Raw genomic sequence first — 21,176 nt, 5'->3', positions numbered from 1 at the left:
TATCTATTTCCTTCTTAAATATATTCAGTGACTTGGCCTCCACAGCTTCTGTGGTAGAGAATTCCACAGGTTCACCACCCTCTGAGTGAAGAAGTTTCTCCTCATCTCAGCCCTAAATGGCCTCCCCTGTATCCTGAGATTGTGACCCCTTGTTCTAGATCCTCCCAGCCAGAGGAAACATCATCCCTGCATCCAGTCTGTCCATCCCTGTCAGAATTTTATACAGTTCAATGAGATCCCCTCTCATTCTTCTAAACTCCAGTGAAAACAGGTCTAGTCGGCCCAATCTCTCCTCATACGACAATCCTCATCCCAGGAATCAGTCTGGTGAACCTGAACTCTGCACTCCCTCTATGGCAAGTATATCCTTTCTTAGGTAAGGAAACCAAAACTGCACACAATACTCCAGGTGTGGTCTCACCAAGGCCCTGTACAGCTGCAGTAAGATATCTTTGCTCCTATACTCAACTCCTCTTGCAATGAAGGCCAACATACCATCTGCCTTCTTAACTGCTTGCTGCGCCTGCATGCTTGCTTTCAGTGATTGGTGAACAAGGACACTCAGGTCCCTTTGCACATTAACATTTCCCAATCTATCACCATTTAAATAATACTCTGCCATTCTGTTTTTCCTACCTAAGTGGATCACTTCACACTTGTCCACGTTATACTGCATCTGCCATGTATTTGCCCACTCACTCAACTTGTCTAAATCGCCTTGAAGCCTCTTAACATCCTCCTCACCACTCACATCCCCACCAAGTTTTGTGTCGTCAGCAAACTTGGAAATATTACATTTTGTCCCCACATCCAAATCATTGATATATATTGTGAATAGCTGGGGCCCAAACACTGATCCCTGCGGTATCCCATTGGTCACCGCCTGCCATTCCAAAAAAGACACATTTATTCCTACTGTCTGTTTCTTGTCTGCTAACCAATCCTCAATCTATGCCAATATATTACCCTCAATCCCATGTGCTTTAATTTTTCACACTAACCTTTTACGTGGGACTTTATCAAAAGCTGCCTGAAAATCCAAATACACCACATCCACTGGTGCTCCCTTATCTATTCTGCTAGTTACATTCTCAAAAAACTCCAGTAGGTTTATCAAACATGATTTCCCTTTCATAAATCCATGCTGACTTTGTCTAATCCTGTTGATATTTTCTAAGTGTCCTGTTATCACATCCTTTATAATAGACTCTTAAGATCTTCCCTATTACTGATGTTAGGCTAACCGGTCTGTAATTCACTGTTTTCTCTCTCCATCCTTTTTTAAATGGTGGGGTTACATTTGCCACCCTCCAATCTGTCGGGACTGTTCCAGGATCTACAGAATTTTGGAAGATGAAAACCACCATTTCCATGACCACCTCCTTTAGTACTCTGGGATGTAGATTATCAGGCTCTGGGGATTTATCAGCTTTCAGTCCCATTAATTTCTCCAGCATTATTTTTTCAGCAATACTAATTTCCTTCAATTCCTCCTTCTCACTGGACCCTTGGTTCCCTAACATTTCTGGGGAGCATTTCTGGGAAGCTAGACATCGTCCAGGACAAAGCAGCCCCGCTTGATTGGCACCCTATCCACAAACATTCATTCCCTCCACCACCGACGCACAGTAGCAGCAGTGTGTGTACCATCTACAAGATGCACTGCAGGAATTCACCAAGGCTCCTTAGACAGCACCTTCCAAACCCACAACCACTACAATCTAGAAGGACAAGGGCAGCAGATAGATGGGAACACCACCACCTGGAAGTTCCCCTCCAAGTCACTCACCACCCTGACTTGGAAATATATCGCCGTTCCTTCACTGTCGCTGGGTCAAAATCCTGGAGCTTCCTCCCTAACAGCACTGTGGGTGTACCTACACCACATGGACTGCAGCGGTTCAAGAAGGCAGCTCACCACCACCTTCTCAAGGGCAATTAGGGATGGGCAATAAATGCTGGGCCCAGCCAGCGAAGCCCACATCCCATGAATGAATAAAAAAAAAATTAGTGTCTTCTTCTGTGAATAATACTGGCGATAATGTCAGGACGCTCACCCAGCGTCATTTTGTGCAGCTTCACATGAGTGCAGTTCGAGTGTGCACCCGGCTGCCAAATCAATGTAAGATTCTGGCCTGTGCCTCCCTGATGTGTTTATCTCACTCCCTTTTAAAACTAAATTGGTTATTTCCATTGAACCACTCCCTGTGGGAGCAAGTTTCACATTCCCACCATGTCTGGGTAAAGTAGTTTCTCCTAGATTCTCTGTTGGACTTATTACTTTCTTATATTTCTATTATGACACAGCCGATGGTACAGGCTGAGTTTTTAAAATCCCGGAGGGAAACTTGAAACAACTGTCATTACCCATTTTTGCAATTTGAATGTTTCAAGATGCAGGCTTTGAATTTAGTAATAATAAGACCACCAAGTCTCAAGAGGGTATTTATAAAACTAAATTAAACATTTATTAATACAATAAAGATTATAAACACATACATATGTCTACAATATTGCTTCTATAATACCTACAAAAATCCCCTAATTAATCTGACTCTCAGTTAGACCTTCCAGTAAGGCAACAGTAAAACACACAGATTTAAACAGACCCCTGGCAAAGCACATCCTGGGCAGTCGCATTCAAAATGAGTTTCTTTCAGCTCTGGGTCCTTGCAGACTGCAGCTTGAGGCTTACAGGCTAGGGGCTTTTTCTTAGAATCCCTCCTCCTTTTACCAACAGCTTTCTCTCCTTTATACATATTTTCCTCTTTGAATGCAAATTCTCATGGTATCACGAGGTCTTTTTTAAACTTTAAATCTTCTAACCTTAAAACCCTTTCATAATACCCACTTTACTAGTAAGCTTTTTAAAAAATAAACACATTGTTTCTGAGCTTCACCTGGTTAGGTGTAATATTTCACCCGCTCTTTTGAATAGTCTATTTAAAAATACAAATTGCCCCCTTTACACCTCACCTCCTATTTCCCTATGTTTATCTAGTTATCATTTCAAACCTACTTCCCATCTACACATCAAAGCCTCTAGCTCAGCTGGCTCTAATCCAATTAAGACACCCACGCATAGGCACAGACACCACTAAACTCTATTTAAAATCATTTCCAATAACATTATAGACAGTATTAAACCTTCTTGATACTTCTCCATCTACCCCATTCACAAAGAAATCTATTTGGTCACCCCTCAGAGTTCATTTTTCTAGACAAAGGAACCCAGATCTGTTCAATCTTTCTGAACAGCTTCTCTATCCCAATTAACTATTATTCCTATCTGTTTTCACAGAATCACAGAATCTTAATGGCACAGAAGGAGGCCATGTCTGCACTAACTCTCCAAATGAGCATTATGACCTCGTGCCATTTCCCTGCCTTTTCCCCATACCTCTGCACATTGTTTCTGTTCAAATAATCATCTCATGCCCTCTTGAATGCCTCGATTGAACCTGCCTCCACCACACTACCAAACAGTGCATTCCAGACTCGACCCGCTCACTGTGTGAAGAAGTTTTTTCTCACATCACACATGCTTCTTTTGTAAATCACTTTAAATCTGTGCTGTCTCAGTCTTGATCCTTTAACAAGCAGGAACAGCTTCTCCCTGTCTACTCTGTCCAGCCCCCTCATGACTTTGAACATCTCTATCAAATCTCCTCTTAGCCTTCTCCTCTCCAAGGAGAACAGTCCCAACCTCTCCAGTCTATCCTCATAGCTGAAGTTTCTCATCCCTGGGACCATTCTTGTAAACCTCTTCTGTACTCTCTCCAATGTGTTCACATACTTCCTATAATGTGGTGCCCAGAACTGTACACAATGCTCCAGCTGAGGTCTAAGGAGTGTCTTATATAAATTCAGCATAACCTCCCTGCTCTTTACTCTATGCCCCTATTAATAAAGCCCAGGATACTATTTGCTTTATTAACTGCTCTCCACCTGTCCTGCCACCTTCAATGATCTATGCACATATACACCCTTTCTGCTCCTGCACCCCCTTCAAAATTTCACCCTTTGTTTTATATTGTCTGTCCATGTTCTTCCTACCAAAATGCACCACCTCACACTTCTCCACATTGAACTTCATCTGCCACCTATCTGCCCACTCCACCAACTTGTCTATGTGCTCTTGAAGTTCCACACCATCCTCCTCGCAGTTTACAACACTCCCAAGCTTCGTATCATCCACAAACTTTGAAATTGTCCCCTGCACATCAAGATCTAGATCATTAACATAGATCAAGAAAAGCAAGGATCCCAATACCCACCCCTGGGGAACTCCACTACAAACCTTCCTCCAGCCCAAAAACCATCCGTTGACCATTAATCTCTGCTTCCTATTTTTCAGCCAATTTTGTATCCACATTACTACAGTCCCTTTTATTCCATGAACAATACTTTTCTCACAAGTCTGTTGTGTGGCACTGTGTCAAAAATCCATGTACACCACATCAACAGCATTACCCTCATCGACCTTCTCTGTTACCTCTTCAAAAAACACCAGCAAGTTAGTTAAACACGATTTCCCCTTTAGAAATCCATGCTGGCTCTTCCTTATCAACCCATGTTTTTTCCACTAATTCTATCCTGAATAATTGTTTCTAGAATATTGCCCACCACTGAAGTTAAACTGGCTGGTCTGTAATTGCTGGGCTTATCCTTACAACCTTTACTGAACAAGGGTGTAATGTTTACAATTCTCTAGTCCCCTGAGTCTAGGGAAGACTGAAAGATTGTGGCCAGTGCCCCTGCAATTTCTACTCTCACTTCCTTCAATATCCTTGGATGCATCTCATCTAGTCCTGGTGCCTTGTCAACTTTAAGTACCGACAGTCTATTCCTAGTTATCAATTTTGAACCCTTCTAATGTCAGAGTTTCCTCGTCTGTCACCATGGCCTGGGTAGCATCTACCTCCTTCGTAAAGACGGATGCAAAGTCTTCATTTAATACCTCAGCCATGATCCCTTCATCCATGTGTAAATTCGCTTTTCGTCCCTAATCGACCCTACCCCTCCTTTTACCACCCTTTTACTATTTATATACCTATAGAATACTTTGGGATTCCCCTTTATTTTGGCTGCCAGTCTAATCTCATAATCCCTCTTTGTTTCTCTAATATGTTTTTTCACCTTCCCTCTGAACCTTCTGTATTCCTCTTGGTTCTCAATTGTATTTTCTACCTGACACCTGTCATAAACGCAATTCTTCTTTATCTTAATTACAATCTCCTTTTTCATCCAGGGAGCTCTGGATTTGTTTGTCCTACCTTTCTCAAAGTATGGAATATACTTTGACTGTGCCCAAACCAATTCTTTTTTGAAGGTAGCCCATTGTTCAGCTACAGTTTTTCCCACCAATTTTTCGTTCCAGTTTATCTGGCCCAGCTCCGTTCTTGCTCCATTGAAGTTGGCTCTTGTCCAGTTAATTATTTTTACTCTGGATTGCCTATCGTCCTTTTCTATCATCATCCTAAAACGTACAATGTAATGATCACTATCTCCTAAATGTTCCCCCACTGAAACTTGATCTACTTGGCCCACCTCATTTCCAAGAACCAGGTCCAAAGTGCATCTTTTCTTGTTGGCTTGGACACATACTGCTGTAGAAAGTTCCCCTGAACACAATCTAGGAACTTTTGCCCCTCCCCGCCCTTTACACTACCACTGTCCCAGTCTACATTCGGGTAATTAAAGTTTCCCATTATAACTACTCTATAATGCCTGCATCTCTCTGTAATTTCCCTGCAGATTTGTTCTTCTACGTCCTTCTCACTAGTTGGTGGTCAATAGACTACACCGAGCAATGTGATTGCACCCTTTTTGCTCCTTAGCTCTAGGCAAATTGATTCTGTCCTCAAGCCCTCTGGGACATCCTCTTTCTCCAGCACTGCAATGCTCTCCTTAACCAATACTGCCACCCCTCCTCCTTTCCTTCCTTTCCTATCTCTTCTGAACGCCTTGTACCCGGGAATATTTAACACCCTGTTCTGCCCTTCCTTGAGCCAGGTCTCTGTTATCACCACAACATCATATTTCCACATGGCCTGTAACTCTCCAATCTTATTTACTACACTCTGTGCAATCACATGCATGCACAGTAACCCTGATTTAGATTTTGTTACTTTCTCCCTTATCCCAATTTTACCTATTAACTTACTATTCTCTATACTAATACTATCTGTCCCTCCCAGTACTTTGTGCACCCTGGTATTCCTCTCTAATATTTTTTTCTTGGTTCCCACACCCCTGCTGAGTTAACTTAAAGCCCTCCCAACAGCACTAGCAAAATGCCCCACAAGGAACTCAGTCCCAGCTCTACAACCCATCCAACTTGTACAGGTGTCATCTCCCCCAGAGTCTGTCCCAGTGTCCCAGGAATCTAAAGCCCTCCCTCCTGCACCATCTTTCCAGCCACACATTCATCTGCCTTAACCTCCTATTTCTGCACTCACTGACACGTGGCACTGGGAGCAATCCGGAGTTTACTACATTCGAGGTCCTGCGTGCTAATTTTCTACCTAGCTCCCTAAGTTCTGGTCAGGCACCCTGAGCCCATCAGAAACCCCCTCCTGAAGAGTAATTCACCTCCCTGGCATTTCCCCTCCCCACCTTCCCTGTCCAACCCCAGCACCCCGCACCCCCACAGCCCTCTCTCCGGGGGCTGCCAGCCTGGCTTTGGTGAGACTCCGGAGGGTACCTGGAAGTCCAGACTCCAGCCCTGTAGTGGCCAATGCTCTGGGTGCCTGCCCTCTGAGGCGGGACTTCCCCTCCATCAGGGGAAGCAGACTCGCCTGAAGCCAATTAAAGGACTGGCCATCATTCAATTATCACAGGGTGAGCTGGCCAAGAGCAGGTGGGCTCAACACCGATTTCTTGATGACACCATCACATTAAAGATGCCATATAAATGCTATATAAATAAGTTGTTGTTGCAATATTGAACCAAATGGTCAAAAGCAACACATAATGTATTCAAATAATCGCTTGGTAGTACAGGACTTGAGTGTTGCTGAAAAGGAGACAGCATCATACAGCACTTACTGAACAATCCCGAGCGTGCCAGGAATTACACTCACGACCAATTTTAACATGATCGGTGGGGCCCATAACATAGCTCACTTATGCTAGTCAGAAGCTACATACACTGACATGCAGGGCCAAGCCCTCTGCAGGCAAAAGGAACATGTCCAGACATTGCATATTTTTCAGTTAAAAAGCTTGGGGCTAACTTTTCCCTGGTGTATTCCCCATGGCAACACCTTGACCAATCAGAGTCAACTTGCCTTTTTGAATTTAAACGAAAGTTTAGGGCTATCTGTTCCCTGGTGAATTATGTTTGGCAATGCCTCGGCCAGAGTCCACTCGCCAACCTTTTCTCATGCAAGATAAATTGTTTCTTCCTTTGAAATTTGGTATTCTTGTGTCTGTCCTGACAAAAAGCTTTAACAGCATGTCTCTTTTCAGCAGACAATGTATTCTGAAGTTTACAATGCTCCTGGCTGGAGAGGCTTATGAAGGAAGTCTGTAAATTACATCTTACTATGATAGTGTTGACATTTCCTGAACATTACCAGTGTTAGGTGCCACTGCTGGTGAATATTATATACTATCATGTTTATTTTTGTTTGGATTTTGATTGACAGAAGGTTCCCGTGCCAGGGAATACCTGCAAAAGCTGATTCAGTTCATGTCATTCCACCACTTAGCCCCACGTATGTTCCAGTGGTGATGGTATGTGTGGTTTTCAATCCCAGTGAAAGAATTCCGATTGAGAGGACACAAATGACTTATTATGCTGGACGACAGATGTGATTGGTGAAATTCTGCGATGACCTTTGGATCTTTTAATCTGCCTTTGTATAATATTACATATTAATAAATCTGAATTGTTCTTTTAACCTTTCATTGAAGTCCCTGGAATGGCGAATCGGGTGGGCCATTTGACAGAAAGCGATTCCATGCAACCAGCTTTGTTCAACACATCGCCTCCCCACCCCTGCAAAGACCCCTTTTTCTCAGCTCAACAGTTTGATTTGGGAGGTTGTGGTTGATGTGAGCACTAAGTGCCCTCCTTTGCACCCTTGCACAGCCTTCTCTGTGGCTCAAACCCAAGAATTCCCACCTCTGCCAGGAAATTGATAACGACAGTCAGAAACTGAAAGAGGAGGCTGATAGCCCAGACCAACAAGGGCCAAATTATACTTGCAGGTCCAGATGTCCGGCCTGGGATCTTCTGCTACCCTGAAGGTGGAGAGTGACGGCTTATCAGCATGTGGGGTCAGAATGTTAGTGTCCTGATCATCACCAGCCAAAAATACAGGAGTGGAAGGTCAGTTAAGAGCATAAGGGGTACAATTCTAAGGGGGTGCAGGAGCAGAGGGACCTGGGTGTATATGTGCATAGATCATTGAAGGTAGCAGGACAGGTGGAGAGAGCAGTTAATAAAGCAAATAGTATCCTGGGCTTTATTAATAGGGGCATAGAGTTCAAGAGCAGGGAGGTTATGCTGAATTTATATAAGACACTGGTTAGACCTCAGCTGGAGCATTGTGTACAGTTCTGGCTGCCACATTATAGGAAGGATGTGAACACATTGGAGAGAGTGCAGAAGAGGTTTCCAAGAATGGTTCCAGGGATGAGAAACTTCAGTTAAGAGGATACATTGGAGAGGTTGGGACTGTTCTCCTTGGAGAGGAGAAGGCTGAGAGGAGACTTGATAGAGGTGTTCAAAATCGTGAGAGGGCTGAATAGATAACGAGAAACTGTTCCCACAAGTAATAGGATCGAGAACGAGAGGGCACAGATTTAAAGTGATTTGCAAAAGAGGCAAATGTGACATGAGAAAAAACTGTTTCACACAGAGAGTGGTTCGGGTCTGGAATGCACTGCCTGGAAGTGTGATGGAGGCAGGTTCAATCGAGGCATTCAAGTGGACATTGGGGGATTATTTGAATAGAAACGATGTGCAGGGGTACGGGGAAAAGGCAGGGAAATGGCACTGAGTGAAGCTGCTCATTCAGAGCTGGTGCAGACATGATGGGCCGAATGGGCTCCTTCTGTGCCATAACATTCTGTGATAATAGGAGCAGGGAGTAGGCCATTCAGCCCATCGAGCCTGCTCTGCTGTTCAATACGATCATGGCTGATTTTGGGCTCCCACTCCACTTTCCTGCCCACTCCCCATATCCCTTAATTCTCTGAGACCAATATTCTGTCCATCCCCGGCCTTAAATATATTCACCGATGGAGCATCTACAACCCTCTGGGGTGGAGAATTCCAAAGATTCACAAACCCTTTGAGTGAAGTCATTTCCCCTCATCTCAGCCCTAAACGATCGGCCCCTTATCCTGAGACTGAGCCCCTGTGTTTTAGATTCCCCCGACCAGGGGAAACAATCTCTCAGCGTCCACCCCGTCAAACCCCTTCAGAATCTTGTGTGTTTCAATGAGATCGTCTCTCATTCTTCTAAACTCCAGATATAAACCCAATTTACTCAGCCTCTCATCATCGGACAACCCCCTCATCTCAGGGACCAATCTAGTGAACCTTCACTGTACCGACCCCAATGTAAGTCTATCCTTTCTTAAATGTGGAGACCAGAGCTGTGCACAGTATTCCAGATGTGGTCTCCCCAAAACCCTGTACAACTGTAATAAGACTTCTTTATTCTTGTACTCCATCCCCTTGCAATAAAGGCCAACATGCCACTTGCCTTCCCAATTGCTGCACCTGCATGTTAACTTTCTGTGTTCCCTGTACCAGCACAGCCAAGTCTCTGAACATCAAGACTCACTTTCACACCTTTTAAAAAGTATCCTTTTCTGTTCTTCCGACCAAAGTGAATAGCTTCACACGTCCCTGCATTGTATTCCAGCTTGTTGCCAGCTCACCCTATCCTGTCCATGTCTCTTTGTCCCAGCCTCTCTGTATCCTCCACACAGCTTCCTTTCCCGCCTTGGCTTGGTATCATCGGCAAACTGGTGGTCGCCTACTTGGCCCCCGGCGCCCATCCTGCCATTCAGTTCCATGACAGTCGACCTGTATCTCAACTCCGTCCGCCGCCCCAACAACAGCTTGTGCTTATGTAGCAGCCGTCGTGCAGTGCGGTGGTCTTGCGCACAGCAAGATCCCACCAGCGGCAAGGTGACGGTAAGAGCCACCGCGTGTCAGTCCCAGGGGGAACTCCCTTGGCGCTTCCTTGAAACGAGGCACTGTGAGACCTTTAAAGGAAAAGTGGGCTGGGAATTCGGGAGGGGTGGGGGGGAATGAGATTTTGGGAGGGTTGGTCGGTGGGGTGGAGGGAGGGGAGGGGAAAGAGGGTGGACATTGCTGGGCAGGGAAGGTCACAGCTCTGCGCCCCTGCTCCACCAGACCCAGCATGTAATAATCGAGCGTTCTTTTCTCTTTCTGATCAGCACAGCAAACATCTAACTTGCAGAAAAATAAACCGGACTTAGTTTGGGAATCTTTTAATAGCGTCGTTTATCATTTATTTTTACACAACAAAAAAATTAACCACGTCAGCGTGATAGAGACTGCTGCTGCCGTGAGGAACCGTTTACAACGTAACTCAGATTGTGACCTCCTGGTGTGAGACATCCCCAACAACGCACATTATACTGAACTGTTTTTAAAAATGACCATTTTTTTAATCCTAACATGTTCGTATCAGCAAAATATCGCGGGCGGGGAAAAAAAAACAAAGACGAAGAAACGCTAAAGCAGCGAGTCATTCAGGGGACACGCGCGTCCGTGGATGGGATTTTACAGCCCCTGCCAAAGTCGCCGGGACTTTGAGCTCCCGCCCCCCTCCCCCACTCCCCCAGACAGGGCTGTAAAGTCCTGCCCTGTGTCTGCTTGTTTGAAAATGGCCCTCCCCACCCTTTTGGAGCCTCCCCATGTAAAACCCCTTGGCCGACAAAGGGTCAGGGCATAAAAATAAAGGCAAGTGCAAGGCTCTGCTTTTAGTTCCACAGGGCAGCCTTTTGAAGGAGAGAGGAGAGCAAGCCACAATGCTGCGAGTTCAAGCCATAAGGGGGGGTGGTGTCAGGGAATCTTTAAATCTCTGCCGTTGATAGCAGATGTTTGATGGACCGAATGGCCTGCTTCTGTTCCAAAAGGGGCTATATTGCGTACTGCCCACAAACAGTCCACAATTTTTTTCTTTTTAAAGATAGCGCTATCTTAGGAAAAGCCAGCATCAGGGGCTTAAAATCATTTCTTTTGAAAGTACCTAAAGTATTTTAATTGCATTTGTTAAAGGGCATCTCTCTCCTAGGGGACAGAATATGGGCTTTTGTGTCATCTGTACACAGCGCTCCTAACATCGCGGAGAACAGCGAGGCCTTAGCCAAAACGTCCTCTTGGTTTGTCAACCGGGGTCTTAATCATTTTCTTTTACAACTTTAAAAGCAAGAAATGTTTTTGTTTTACAAACCAGGCGGGCGGAGGGGGGTTTAAGCTGAAACCGTTTTTCACAAAAATGTGATTTTTATTAAAAGGGAGCTCGCTACATTTTTTTCCAAATTAAGTTTAAAAACAAGAGAATTTATAAAAACCAAGATGCCGACAGGCAATTAAGGAACTAGCGAAACACACACCAGCCACGTCCTTTAGTTAATAGTTCTCCAAGTCCAGGTTGCTTCTGCTCAGCTTACTTTGCACACTTCAACTACAGCCTCAAATCGAGGGAGGAAAAGAAGGGATTGCACAGTGATAGCATTAAATACAGTTCACCATGAGGAATGGGTGTAGGGTCAGGGAGAGGTCTACAGGAATGGGTGCAGGGTCAGGGCAGGGTCTACAGGAATGGGTGCAGGGTCAGGGCAGGGTCTACAGGAATGGGTGCAGGGTCAGGGCAGGGTCTACAGGAATGGGTGCAGGGTCAGGGCAGGGTCTACAGGAAGGGGTGCAGGGTCAGGGCAGGGTCTACAGGAATGGGTGCGGGGTCAGGGCAGGGTCTACAGGTAGCTTGTGAGCCAGGCTAAAGCCACGATGGAGCCTGTCACCAGCGAGAGCTTGACAGCGGCAGCCCCATTGCAGTAATCGTAATTGCAGCAGGTGGTGGTCATCTTGTAGGTCACTCCAGCCAGGCTGTCCGCAAACTCTTTCCCGCACTTGTCAGTGGATGTGCATCCCGACGAGAAGACTGTGAATCCCACTGGAGAGAAGGGAAGGGAAGGTGGAGCGTCAAGCAAGCAACAGAACGGCAACGGGCAAGAACAGCAAAAAACAAAACAAAATCAAATAAATAAAGGCCTGGGTGGCGGACTCACACAGGAGAGGGAATAAATCTATCCTTCCCCATGCTTCCTGGACAGTGTCTTTTTTAATTAACATTCACGTTACTCTTCAATACATCGTTCCGATCCAGCCAACCCTCTGGTAAAGCTCCTTCTAACCAGGGCTGTACAGTCCGGGCCAACCCGCTCAGTTTAAGGACCGTTCGCAACTGCCCAGCGCTGAATATTCCAGCAACGCGGAAAAACACAGTGAGAATTTCCAAAGTGGCCCCTGTTAATCCCGGCCCACGGTGACATGAAGCAAACAGGGGGGAGGGAGAGAGAGAGAGAGAGAAATAACTTACGTGCAGTACTGTTCCTGGAGAAGCACTGCTCATCGGCGTCACATGTGGCTTTGAAGAGGCAGATGGAAGTGCTTATGCCGCATTGGAAACACTTCAAGCCAGTTGCTGTCCCATTGGGTGACACGAGAGAGAGAGAGAGAAGGAAAAAAACATTGTCAGCAGCAATTTTTTGTGTGTGTGTGTGTGTGGGATCTTGCTATGCGCCTTGCAGTTACCACATTCCATACATTGAGTGATTGGGCCATGAAAGGCGCTATATACTGACTGGGAAAGGATAATGAATGAGCTTCTTCACGTTCTCCTGGAGGGGAGAGAGCTGAGGGGGTGAACAAATCGAGCCCTGTACATTTATGACAACGTTGGATAGAGAGAGACCCTTCCACTCGAGGGGAAGGGCACAACGCACAGCCATAAATATAAGATAGTGACTCAGAAACCTGGGAGGTCACTGTGGCACAGAAGCTCCGGGTTCAAGTCCCACTCCTGGACTTCGAGGACATGGTGGTCATGTCACTGGACTGGGAATCCAGAGCCTACAGCTGGGGGCCTGAGGACATGGGTTCAACAGCAGCTGGTGGGACTTAAAACACTCAACTCATGAATCCTGAATTAAAAGCATTAGTAAAAGGGGATTGTTGTCGCTTGTTGTAAAAATAAATTAAGCGCCTTCTGAAATGTGGGCCTAACTGGGCACTGGAGCAGCAATGTCAAAAAAGACAGGCTGATTGTCAACCTGCAAATCCTTCCAATGCTTGTCAATGGCAGGTGGTATGAGTGAGAGGGATTCCTGGTCAGCGGAAGGGATTCCTGGTCAGCGGAAGGGATTCCTGGTCAGCGGGAGGGATTCCTGGTCAGCGGGAGGGATTCCTGGTCAGCGGGAGGGATTCCTGGTCATTGGGAGGGATTCCTGGTCAGAGAGAGAGATTCCTGGTCAGCGGAAGGGATTCCTGGTCAGCGGGAGGGATTCCTGGTCAGCGGGAGGGATTCCTGGTCAGCGGGAGGGATTCCTGGTCAGAGAGAGAGATTCCTGGTCAGCGGGAGGGATTCCTGGTCAGCGGGAGGGATTCCTGGTCAGTGAGAGAGATTCCTCGTCAGCGGGAGGGATTCCTGGTCGGCGGGAGGGATTCCTGGTCAGTGGGAGGGATTCCTGGTCAGTGAGAGAGATTCCTGGTCAGCGGGAGGGATTCCTGGTCAGCGGGAGGGATTCCTGGTCACTGGGAGGAATTCCTGGTCAGCGGGAGGGATTCCTGGTCAGCGGGAGGGATTCCTGGTCAGCGGGAGGGATTCCTGGTCATTGGGAGGGATTCCTGGTCAGAGAGAGAGATTCCTGGTCAGCGGGAGGGATTCCTGGTCAGTGAGAGGGATTCCTGGTCAGTTAGAGGGATTCCTGGTCAGTGGGAGGGATTCCTGGTCAGTGAGAGAGATTCCTCGTCAGCGGGAGGGTTTCCTGGTCAGCGGGAGGGATTCCTGGTCAGTGGGAGGGATTCCTGGTCAGTGAGAGAGATTCCTGGTCAGCGGGAGGGATTCCTGGTCAGCGGGAGGGATTCCTGGTCACTGGGAGGAATTCCTGGTCAGCGGGAGGGATTCCTGGTCAGCGGGAGGGATTCCTGGTCAGTGGGAGGGATTCCTGGTCAGCGGGAGGGATTCCTGGTCAGCGGGAGGGATTCCTGGTCGGTGAGAGGGATTCCCGGTCAGCGGGAGGGATTCCTGGTTGGTGAGAGGGATTCCTGGTCAGTGGGAGGGATTCTTGGTCAGCGGGAGATATTCCTGGTCAGTGGGAGGGATTCCTGGTCAGCGGGAGGGATTCCTGGTCAGCGGGAGGGATTCCTGGTCGGTGAGAGGGATTGCTAGTCAGCGGGAGGGATTCCTGGTTGGTGAGAGGGATTCCTGGTCAGCGGGAGGGATTCCTGGTCAGCGGGAGGGATTCCTGGTCAGGGAGAGGGATTCCTGGTCAGCGGGAGGGATTCCTGGTCGGCGGGAGGGATTCCTGGTCAGCGGGAGGGCTTACTGGTCAGCGGGAGGGATTCTTGGTCAGTGGGAGGGATTTCTGGTCAGCGGGAGAGATTCCTGGTCAGCGGGAGGGATTCCTGGTCGGCAGGAGGGATTCCTGGTCAGTGGCAGAGATTCCTGGTCAGCGGGAGGGATTCCTGGTCAGCAGGAGGGATTCCTGGTCAGCGGGAGGGATTCCTGGTCGGCGGGAGGGATTCCTGGTCAGCAGGAGGGATTCCTGGTCAGCGGGAGGGATTCCTGGTCAGTGGGAGAGATTCCTGGTCAGCGGGAGGGCTTACTGGTCAACCATGTGGTGCACAGAACATTGGAGCCTGTACTGTGCACAAGTGCTGGTTGGCACAGCATAGAAGTGACCTGTAACACACCCTCACTGGTAATGAATACATCAGGGGATTCAGGCAAAACCTCTTTACCCAGGGAGTGAAACTCACTGTAAGAGTGGTTCAGCTTGATGCATTGAAGGGGAAAGCTCAATAACCATTTTATTCTATTTATTACTGACTGGGCTAGGCCCTTCCCCAATTGCTCTGCAGCAAGGAGTGGCCTTGCCTGGCCAGTTAACAGTCAACTACATGGCTGTGGGTCTGGAGTCATGTGTAGGCCAGACCTGGGTAAATATGGCAGATTTCCTTCCCTAAAGTGGTCATGAGTGAACCGGATGAGTTTTCACAACAATGGATTTTAATTCCAGACCCTTATTGAATTCAAATTTCAAACCCTGGTGGGCTTTGAACCCAGGTCCACAGAGTTTTACCCTGGGTCTCTGGTCTAGCAACAATACCACTATGGCACCACCTCCCCACCGCGGACAGGGTTAGAGCTGAACAGGATTAAAAATTAAAATGCCAACAATTCTATTTAATACTTTGTAAAAATGCAAGTTCACTGTCTGGTTAACTGTGGGATGGAAAATTGCTATTGGGAGCTTCTTGGCAAGAAATGTTGCGCGATGGGTGTTGCTGGTCAGGCAAGCTGTGCAATAAACACTGTGCCCTATTCACAGAACCCAGGGCAAGCAATTGTGCTCTTCCCAGCCAGACTGGCGGACGCTTCCCGATTCAGACTCTGCACCTGCTCACCCAGAATGATGCAACAATACAGAACCAAAGGCCATTCGGCCCACTGTGCCTGTGCCAGCTCTTTGGTAGAGTTATCCAATGAGTCCCACTCCCCTGCTCTTTCCCCATAGCCCCGTCAATCCCTTCCCCCATCAAGCGTTTATCCAAATCAGGTTGAAAGTTATCACTGATTCTGCTCCTCGCATCGGTTCAGGCAGTGCATTCCCCGTTCATAACTATCAGCGTCAGTTAGAACACAGAGTTCAATTTTAAATCAGGTACGGAGAACAACATTCAGTGAGGGAAAGAAAGGTTGGATTTGGAGAGGGAGGAGATGAAAGAGGCAGAAGGAAAAAGTGACAAAAAAAAAAATGTTGATTATTTTTAAACCTCAAACAATGAAATCTGAAGGAATGAGACTCTCCACTTGTAAAAAAAAATAAAGCGCCTGAGATTGTTCTGCAGTGATTAAAGGTGTATCATGCCATTAAACGGATTATTAGACAGGAATGAACAAACCCTTACCTTTCTTGGCAAGTTTAATCTGTGTCTATGAGATATGTACAGGAACTTCATGACTCTCAATGTATTTGAATGGGGGAAACAGAGGGAGCAATGCTATTAGTGAGAAGATTGGTCTTTACTGGAAGGGGGTTGGAATGTAAAAGTAGGGGAGTCTTGTTACAAGTGTACAGGGGGCATCCCATACCAGGAGCACTGTGTAAAGTGTTTGTCTCTTTAGTTAGGGAGGGGTTGACTTCCATGGGAGGCATTTTGGAGGAGGTTCATTAGGTTGATTCCTGGGGTGAAGATGAGGAAAGGTTGTGCCTGTACTCATTGGAGTTTAGAAGAATGAGCTGATCCTATTGGACCAAAACTTGAGTATTGCAGAGAAAAGAGACGAGTTGTTGAAGCTTTTTGCCCTGCACTCATCAGGACAGATTTACAAGCACACCAATTGTAAAGGGAACAACAATTTATACTGCACGAGAAGAGAGAGTGCTAATTGGGTGGCAAGTGGACTCTGATTGATGGAGGTGTTGCCATGGAGAATGCACCATATAAGATCCAGAGGGGATCTGATACATTTCCCTCGTGGAGGGAGGGGGAAATCTAGAACTAGGGGGCACAGTTTAAAAGTTTAAACACAGTTTAAGAAAATAAGGGGTCTCCGAGAGGGAATTGTCTTCCCTGGCAAGCAGCGGGGGCTGGGTTCGACAGGTTTTTGACCTGCAGGAAAGTGGAGTTAAGGCCACAGGCAGATCAGCCATGATCTTATTGCAGGGCAGAGCAGACTCGAGGGGCCGAATGGCCTACTCCTGCTCCTATTTCTCATGACATTAGGGAGGGGCAGCGAATATTCAGCAGCAACATTAACTTCTGTGTTTGCCTGCACTGCCCTTGGTCACCTAGAGATTTTGATGCAGATACAGGTGGGCGGTGTTATTTCTGCTGTCAGTTATAGCCCCATTGCATCCAATTCAAATTATTGTCACACAGGGAGTCCAGAAACATGTCTGGGGAGGTTAATTGAAATTCATTGCACTCGATGGTAGAATGACTGGTTTCGAGTGGCTAGTTTTGTTCCCTATTGAAAGTTGGTGGTTCCTGTGAGAAAAGGAACGAATTGGCTGATTTTTGTACAACTTGGCCCCCACTGAAGTCTGGAAAGGGGAGCCCCTTTAATAACAAGAAGGGGTGAATTTAGTGCAAAATGTTGGCGGGGGAGAAATCCTTTGTTGGTCAAGGGGTGGAAAATAATCGTTTCAATTCTTGGCTTGTGCCGGTGGTTATAATGCTCTGTGAGGTGTCACAACTCAGGAATCCAGCAGTTAGCTGTTAACTTGCGCCTTTCATCGAGAGATTGTGTTCCTTTGTTCACCCGTGACAGCCCACCCCACCCACGACCTTCCCCGACCCCCCCCAACCCGACCTCTCCCACGTCCGAGCAGAACTGGCTTCCTTCCCCGCCCCATTAGCTCCTTTAGCTCAGCAGGGAGTGGGGAGAATGTTAAATGACTCACCCCAAAACAAAGGCTCCCTTGAGAGAAAGGAGGCTCTGTCAGTTTAGATGATCTCACAAAGGGCCACACCTTCCCCCCACCCCACCAACTCCTCACCCCACCCCTGCCACCCACTGGGAGAGGAGTGGACACACCAGAGGTGTCACACAGGGTGGGCTACAGGTTTCAGGTCTGAAAGGACGCCACCCAGATTCCTATTCCTATTTCTGAACCCACCATTGGATTTACCAGTGACTATCTTGTATCTAATGGCCTCTGATTCCGACTCACCCACCAGCGCAAGTCCCCACCCTCTTTCATGATCCTAAAAGGCCTCTAGTGAAAAGAGCCCCCCCCCCCAAGTCCGTTCCATTTTCTCCCCCACAAAGTAGATGCGAGGTGGGGAAAAAGCTTTGTCAGGCAGCGAGTGGTTGGGGTGTGGAACGCGCTGCCTGGAGGTGTGTGGTGGGGCAGGCAGGTCCAATTGAGGTGTTCCTGAGGGCCGCTGGATGATTATTTAAATAGGAACAATGTGCAGGGTTACGGGGGGGTGGGAATGGAAGGCAGGAGATTGGCGCTAGGTTAAAAAGCTCAGCGAGCCAGTGCGGACACGATGGGCCGAATGGCCTCCTTCTGCACCATAACAGTCCTGCCATTCTGTCCGTGCATTTGCAGCGGGCGCCTGCAGTGTGGACCATGTCCCGGTTGCACTGTAGAAACCCGCCAAGGCCCATCTGATGGGACAATAGCAGCCACTGCATGGGAGCAACGTTAACTACCGAGCACGCGCCACTCTAACTTGGGGCATCGATGCCCAGGAGATGCCAGTGGTCAGGCGCACTCCCAGATACACTGAGTGACTTGCCAGGCCGTTCAGCTGGGCAGTTAAAGGTCACCCACATTTGGACCTGGAGTCACAGGTTGGGTAAGGACACCCGAGGCGTCTTTCTCTAATAGTTCTTAGAACAATATGATTCGGCCACCATTACCGAGGCTAACTTTTCAATTCTGATTTATTTAATTAACTGGGATTTGGGTGGGGATGGGAACTCAGGCCCCCAGGTAAGTAGCACCAGCCTCTGATCTCATGTCCCGGTAACACAACCTGCTCTGATACCACACCCAATGGGCCAACACCCTGGAACTCCCTCCCCAACAGCACTGCGGGCGTATCTACATCACAGGGGATGCAGACGTTCAAGATGGTGGACCACCACCACCTTCTCAAGGGCAATTAGGGATGCGCAATAAACGCTGGGCCCAGCCAGCGACGCCCGCATCCCATAAAAGAATAAAACAAACTCAATTCCATTTGGAAAGCGACTACAGAATCTGCGTCCGGCAGACTCAGGCAGCAATGACTGGCTAGTTTGATGGCCCTCTTCCTCCCCATGACTCTAAAACCCACAGAAGCAGCAGACTGAAAGACTGATTTGAATTTATATAGCACACCTCACAGCTTCCCAAGGGCTTTGCAGCCAATGGGATGCCCCAAATAGCACAGAGATGTCTACGCTGGCACTCTGTAACGCCTGAGGGGTGACTACTGGCCAGGGCACCGGACGCAACCCTCCTGCCTTTCCTTTGCCATGGTGAAGAGAGGCCCTGAGAGAGCACATAGGGTCTCAGTGTAATGCCTCCTCAGGAACACAGCACATTGCTTGTTCATTAACTGGCACTGAGAGTGCCAAGGCCAAATTTAGAAGCTGAGGCTTTGGAGCAGGAATCAAGCCCACAGCCCCTTGTGAATTGGCAGCAGGGCCACTGAGTCACAATGTCCACAACTTCCCATCTGAAACGAGGCTGCAAAACATTCAGCGCTGGCCGGAAACAGGAACCCACCCCAGGGGCATCAACTGGTCCCTCCTGTCGTGGATATTCCAGCTCCACCGGCTCTCCAGGGAAGGAGAGGACTCCAGAGATAAAGGCTGGTCCCAAAGGATAGAAAGCCTGTCCTGCTTCTGTTTTGAGAGGAAAGTCAAGCAAAAGTCACCTTTAGTCAAGCTGCTAGCGTTACCAGGCAAGGTGGGACACACACAGACAGAGCGAGAGAGAGAGACACAGGCTATAACCAAGGGGCATATTCTCAAAGACAGGGCTTGCCTTAGCTCGAAACAGCCATCCAGCTGCTGTCAGCCTTTTTGGTTACACAGGGTATTCTGTGTTCATGGTCCGTGCCCTGCCTTCAACCCAAGGTAACATTTTCCAAAAAGCATCTCCAAAACTTTACTTATGGTAAAATGAGGGAGGGGAGGGGAGGGAAGGCGTGGAGAGAAATATGTAAATAAAACCACACAGAGCTTTTGATGCAAAATTTGCGAGCACTGTCTTATTGAGAGGGTGCAGGGGGGAAAAGGTTTGCATGATGGTGAAAAGGAAATAGTGTTTTGAGTAACAGTTCGAGAGAGAGAGAGAGATGATTTTTGCAATTGCAACTTCAAAATAAGGAGGAGGTGAACGGGATGTTTTGAAACGTGAAGTTAAATGCTCAGCGATTCCCTTCTAATAAAAATGCAATCTTATTTAAGCCCAGGCAGTCAAAAGTGCAACAGTCAAACACTTTGCTGAGTGGTGCCTGTGAGCCAGAAATAGATTTAACAGGGCTGCCCCTCCAGTAAGTTACAAAAGAAAACTTCATTTAATAAAAAACACACGATGGCTCATCAGAGAGAAACCAGCGGCTCCTCAGTGTCAGTCTTGTATTGCGGTGAGTTTGATTACATTTTTTTTAAGGTTGTTGTGATTCCCCTGGTCTTCAGCAGCCCAGCAATCGCCTCTAACTTTCTAATTTGAGTTCTGCGCAAAGTCCTCATTATTATTCCTTCAACTCCCTGCGACAGTTATCAAGCAGCAACTTTCTTTAAAGAAACGCTCTCGCTGAACCAAACGGGTTTCACACTTTTACCGAGAATAATTCGTTTTGTTCTTTTTTTTTTAACTAAAAATCTGGGCGATCATGAAACAAGTTAAGTTGGGAGGGATTACCTTTTAAAAAACAATCACCCTATGTGAAGGAGGCATAAAAGCAGTCTCAAAGGCAAAGCCTTAAGGTTTTAATTATTTAAAACAGAAACACAGCCTCACCTGGAACGATGAAAGAAGCCAGGAATGTCGCTAAAAACAGGAGCTTCATTTTCTCAACCAACTCGAAGAACAACAAAAAAAAACCTTTCGGATGAAGGATTTGTTTTGTTTGAAAGTTTAGGATCAGGCCAGCTGTTGTGTGTATGTCACAGTCTCCTCTTCAGAGCAGGGTTCACAGTGAATGCTGGGTGTCAGCAAACTTGCCTTTTATGCAGACCTCTGACGAAGGGGAGGGAGTTAACCCTTAATCATCGCAACCCCTCCTCTCCTCCCTTCTGCCCATGCATCACGGTAGTTCCAGGACATCTCTTCAGCATGGGACTGATTCAAAAGCAGAGCCAGGGCCAAACGCCAAATTTACTAATGGTTTTCATTAAAAGTGCAGATGTTCAATTTTAGCACAACTACACCCCAACAGACACAGG

At 47.3% G+C, this 21,176-nt stretch overlaps 1 protein-coding gene across 1 annotated transcript; it reads right to left on the bottom strand.

The window, feature by feature from the left end:
- Window positions 1–10,463: 10,463 nt before the first annotated feature.
- LOC144676648 (sperm acrosome membrane-associated protein 4-like) lies at window positions 10,464–20,949 on the bottom strand. Its single transcript, XM_078537019.1, has 3 exons — window positions 20,752–20,949; window positions 12,597–12,701; window positions 10,464–12,170 (listed from the first exon to the last, which is right to left on the bottom strand). The coding sequence occupies exons 1-3, from the start codon at window positions 20,798–20,800 to the stop codon at window positions 11,971–11,973; spliced, it is 354 nt and encodes a 117-aa protein (XP_078393145.1). The 5' UTR covers window positions 20,801–20,949; the 3' UTR covers window positions 10,464–11,970.
- Between the last annotated feature and the right edge of the window lie 227 nt (window positions 20,950–21,176).

This window comes from Cetorhinus maximus, unplaced genomic scaffold (assembly GCF_964194155.1).
Source record: "Cetorhinus maximus unplaced genomic scaffold, sCetMax3.hap1.1 HAP1_SCAFFOLD_1783, whole genome shotgun sequence".
NCBI classification, from domain to species: Eukaryota; Metazoa; Chordata; class Chondrichthyes; order Lamniformes; family Cetorhinidae; genus Cetorhinus; species Cetorhinus maximus.
This window is presented reverse-complemented; position numbering and strand designations above follow the sequence as displayed.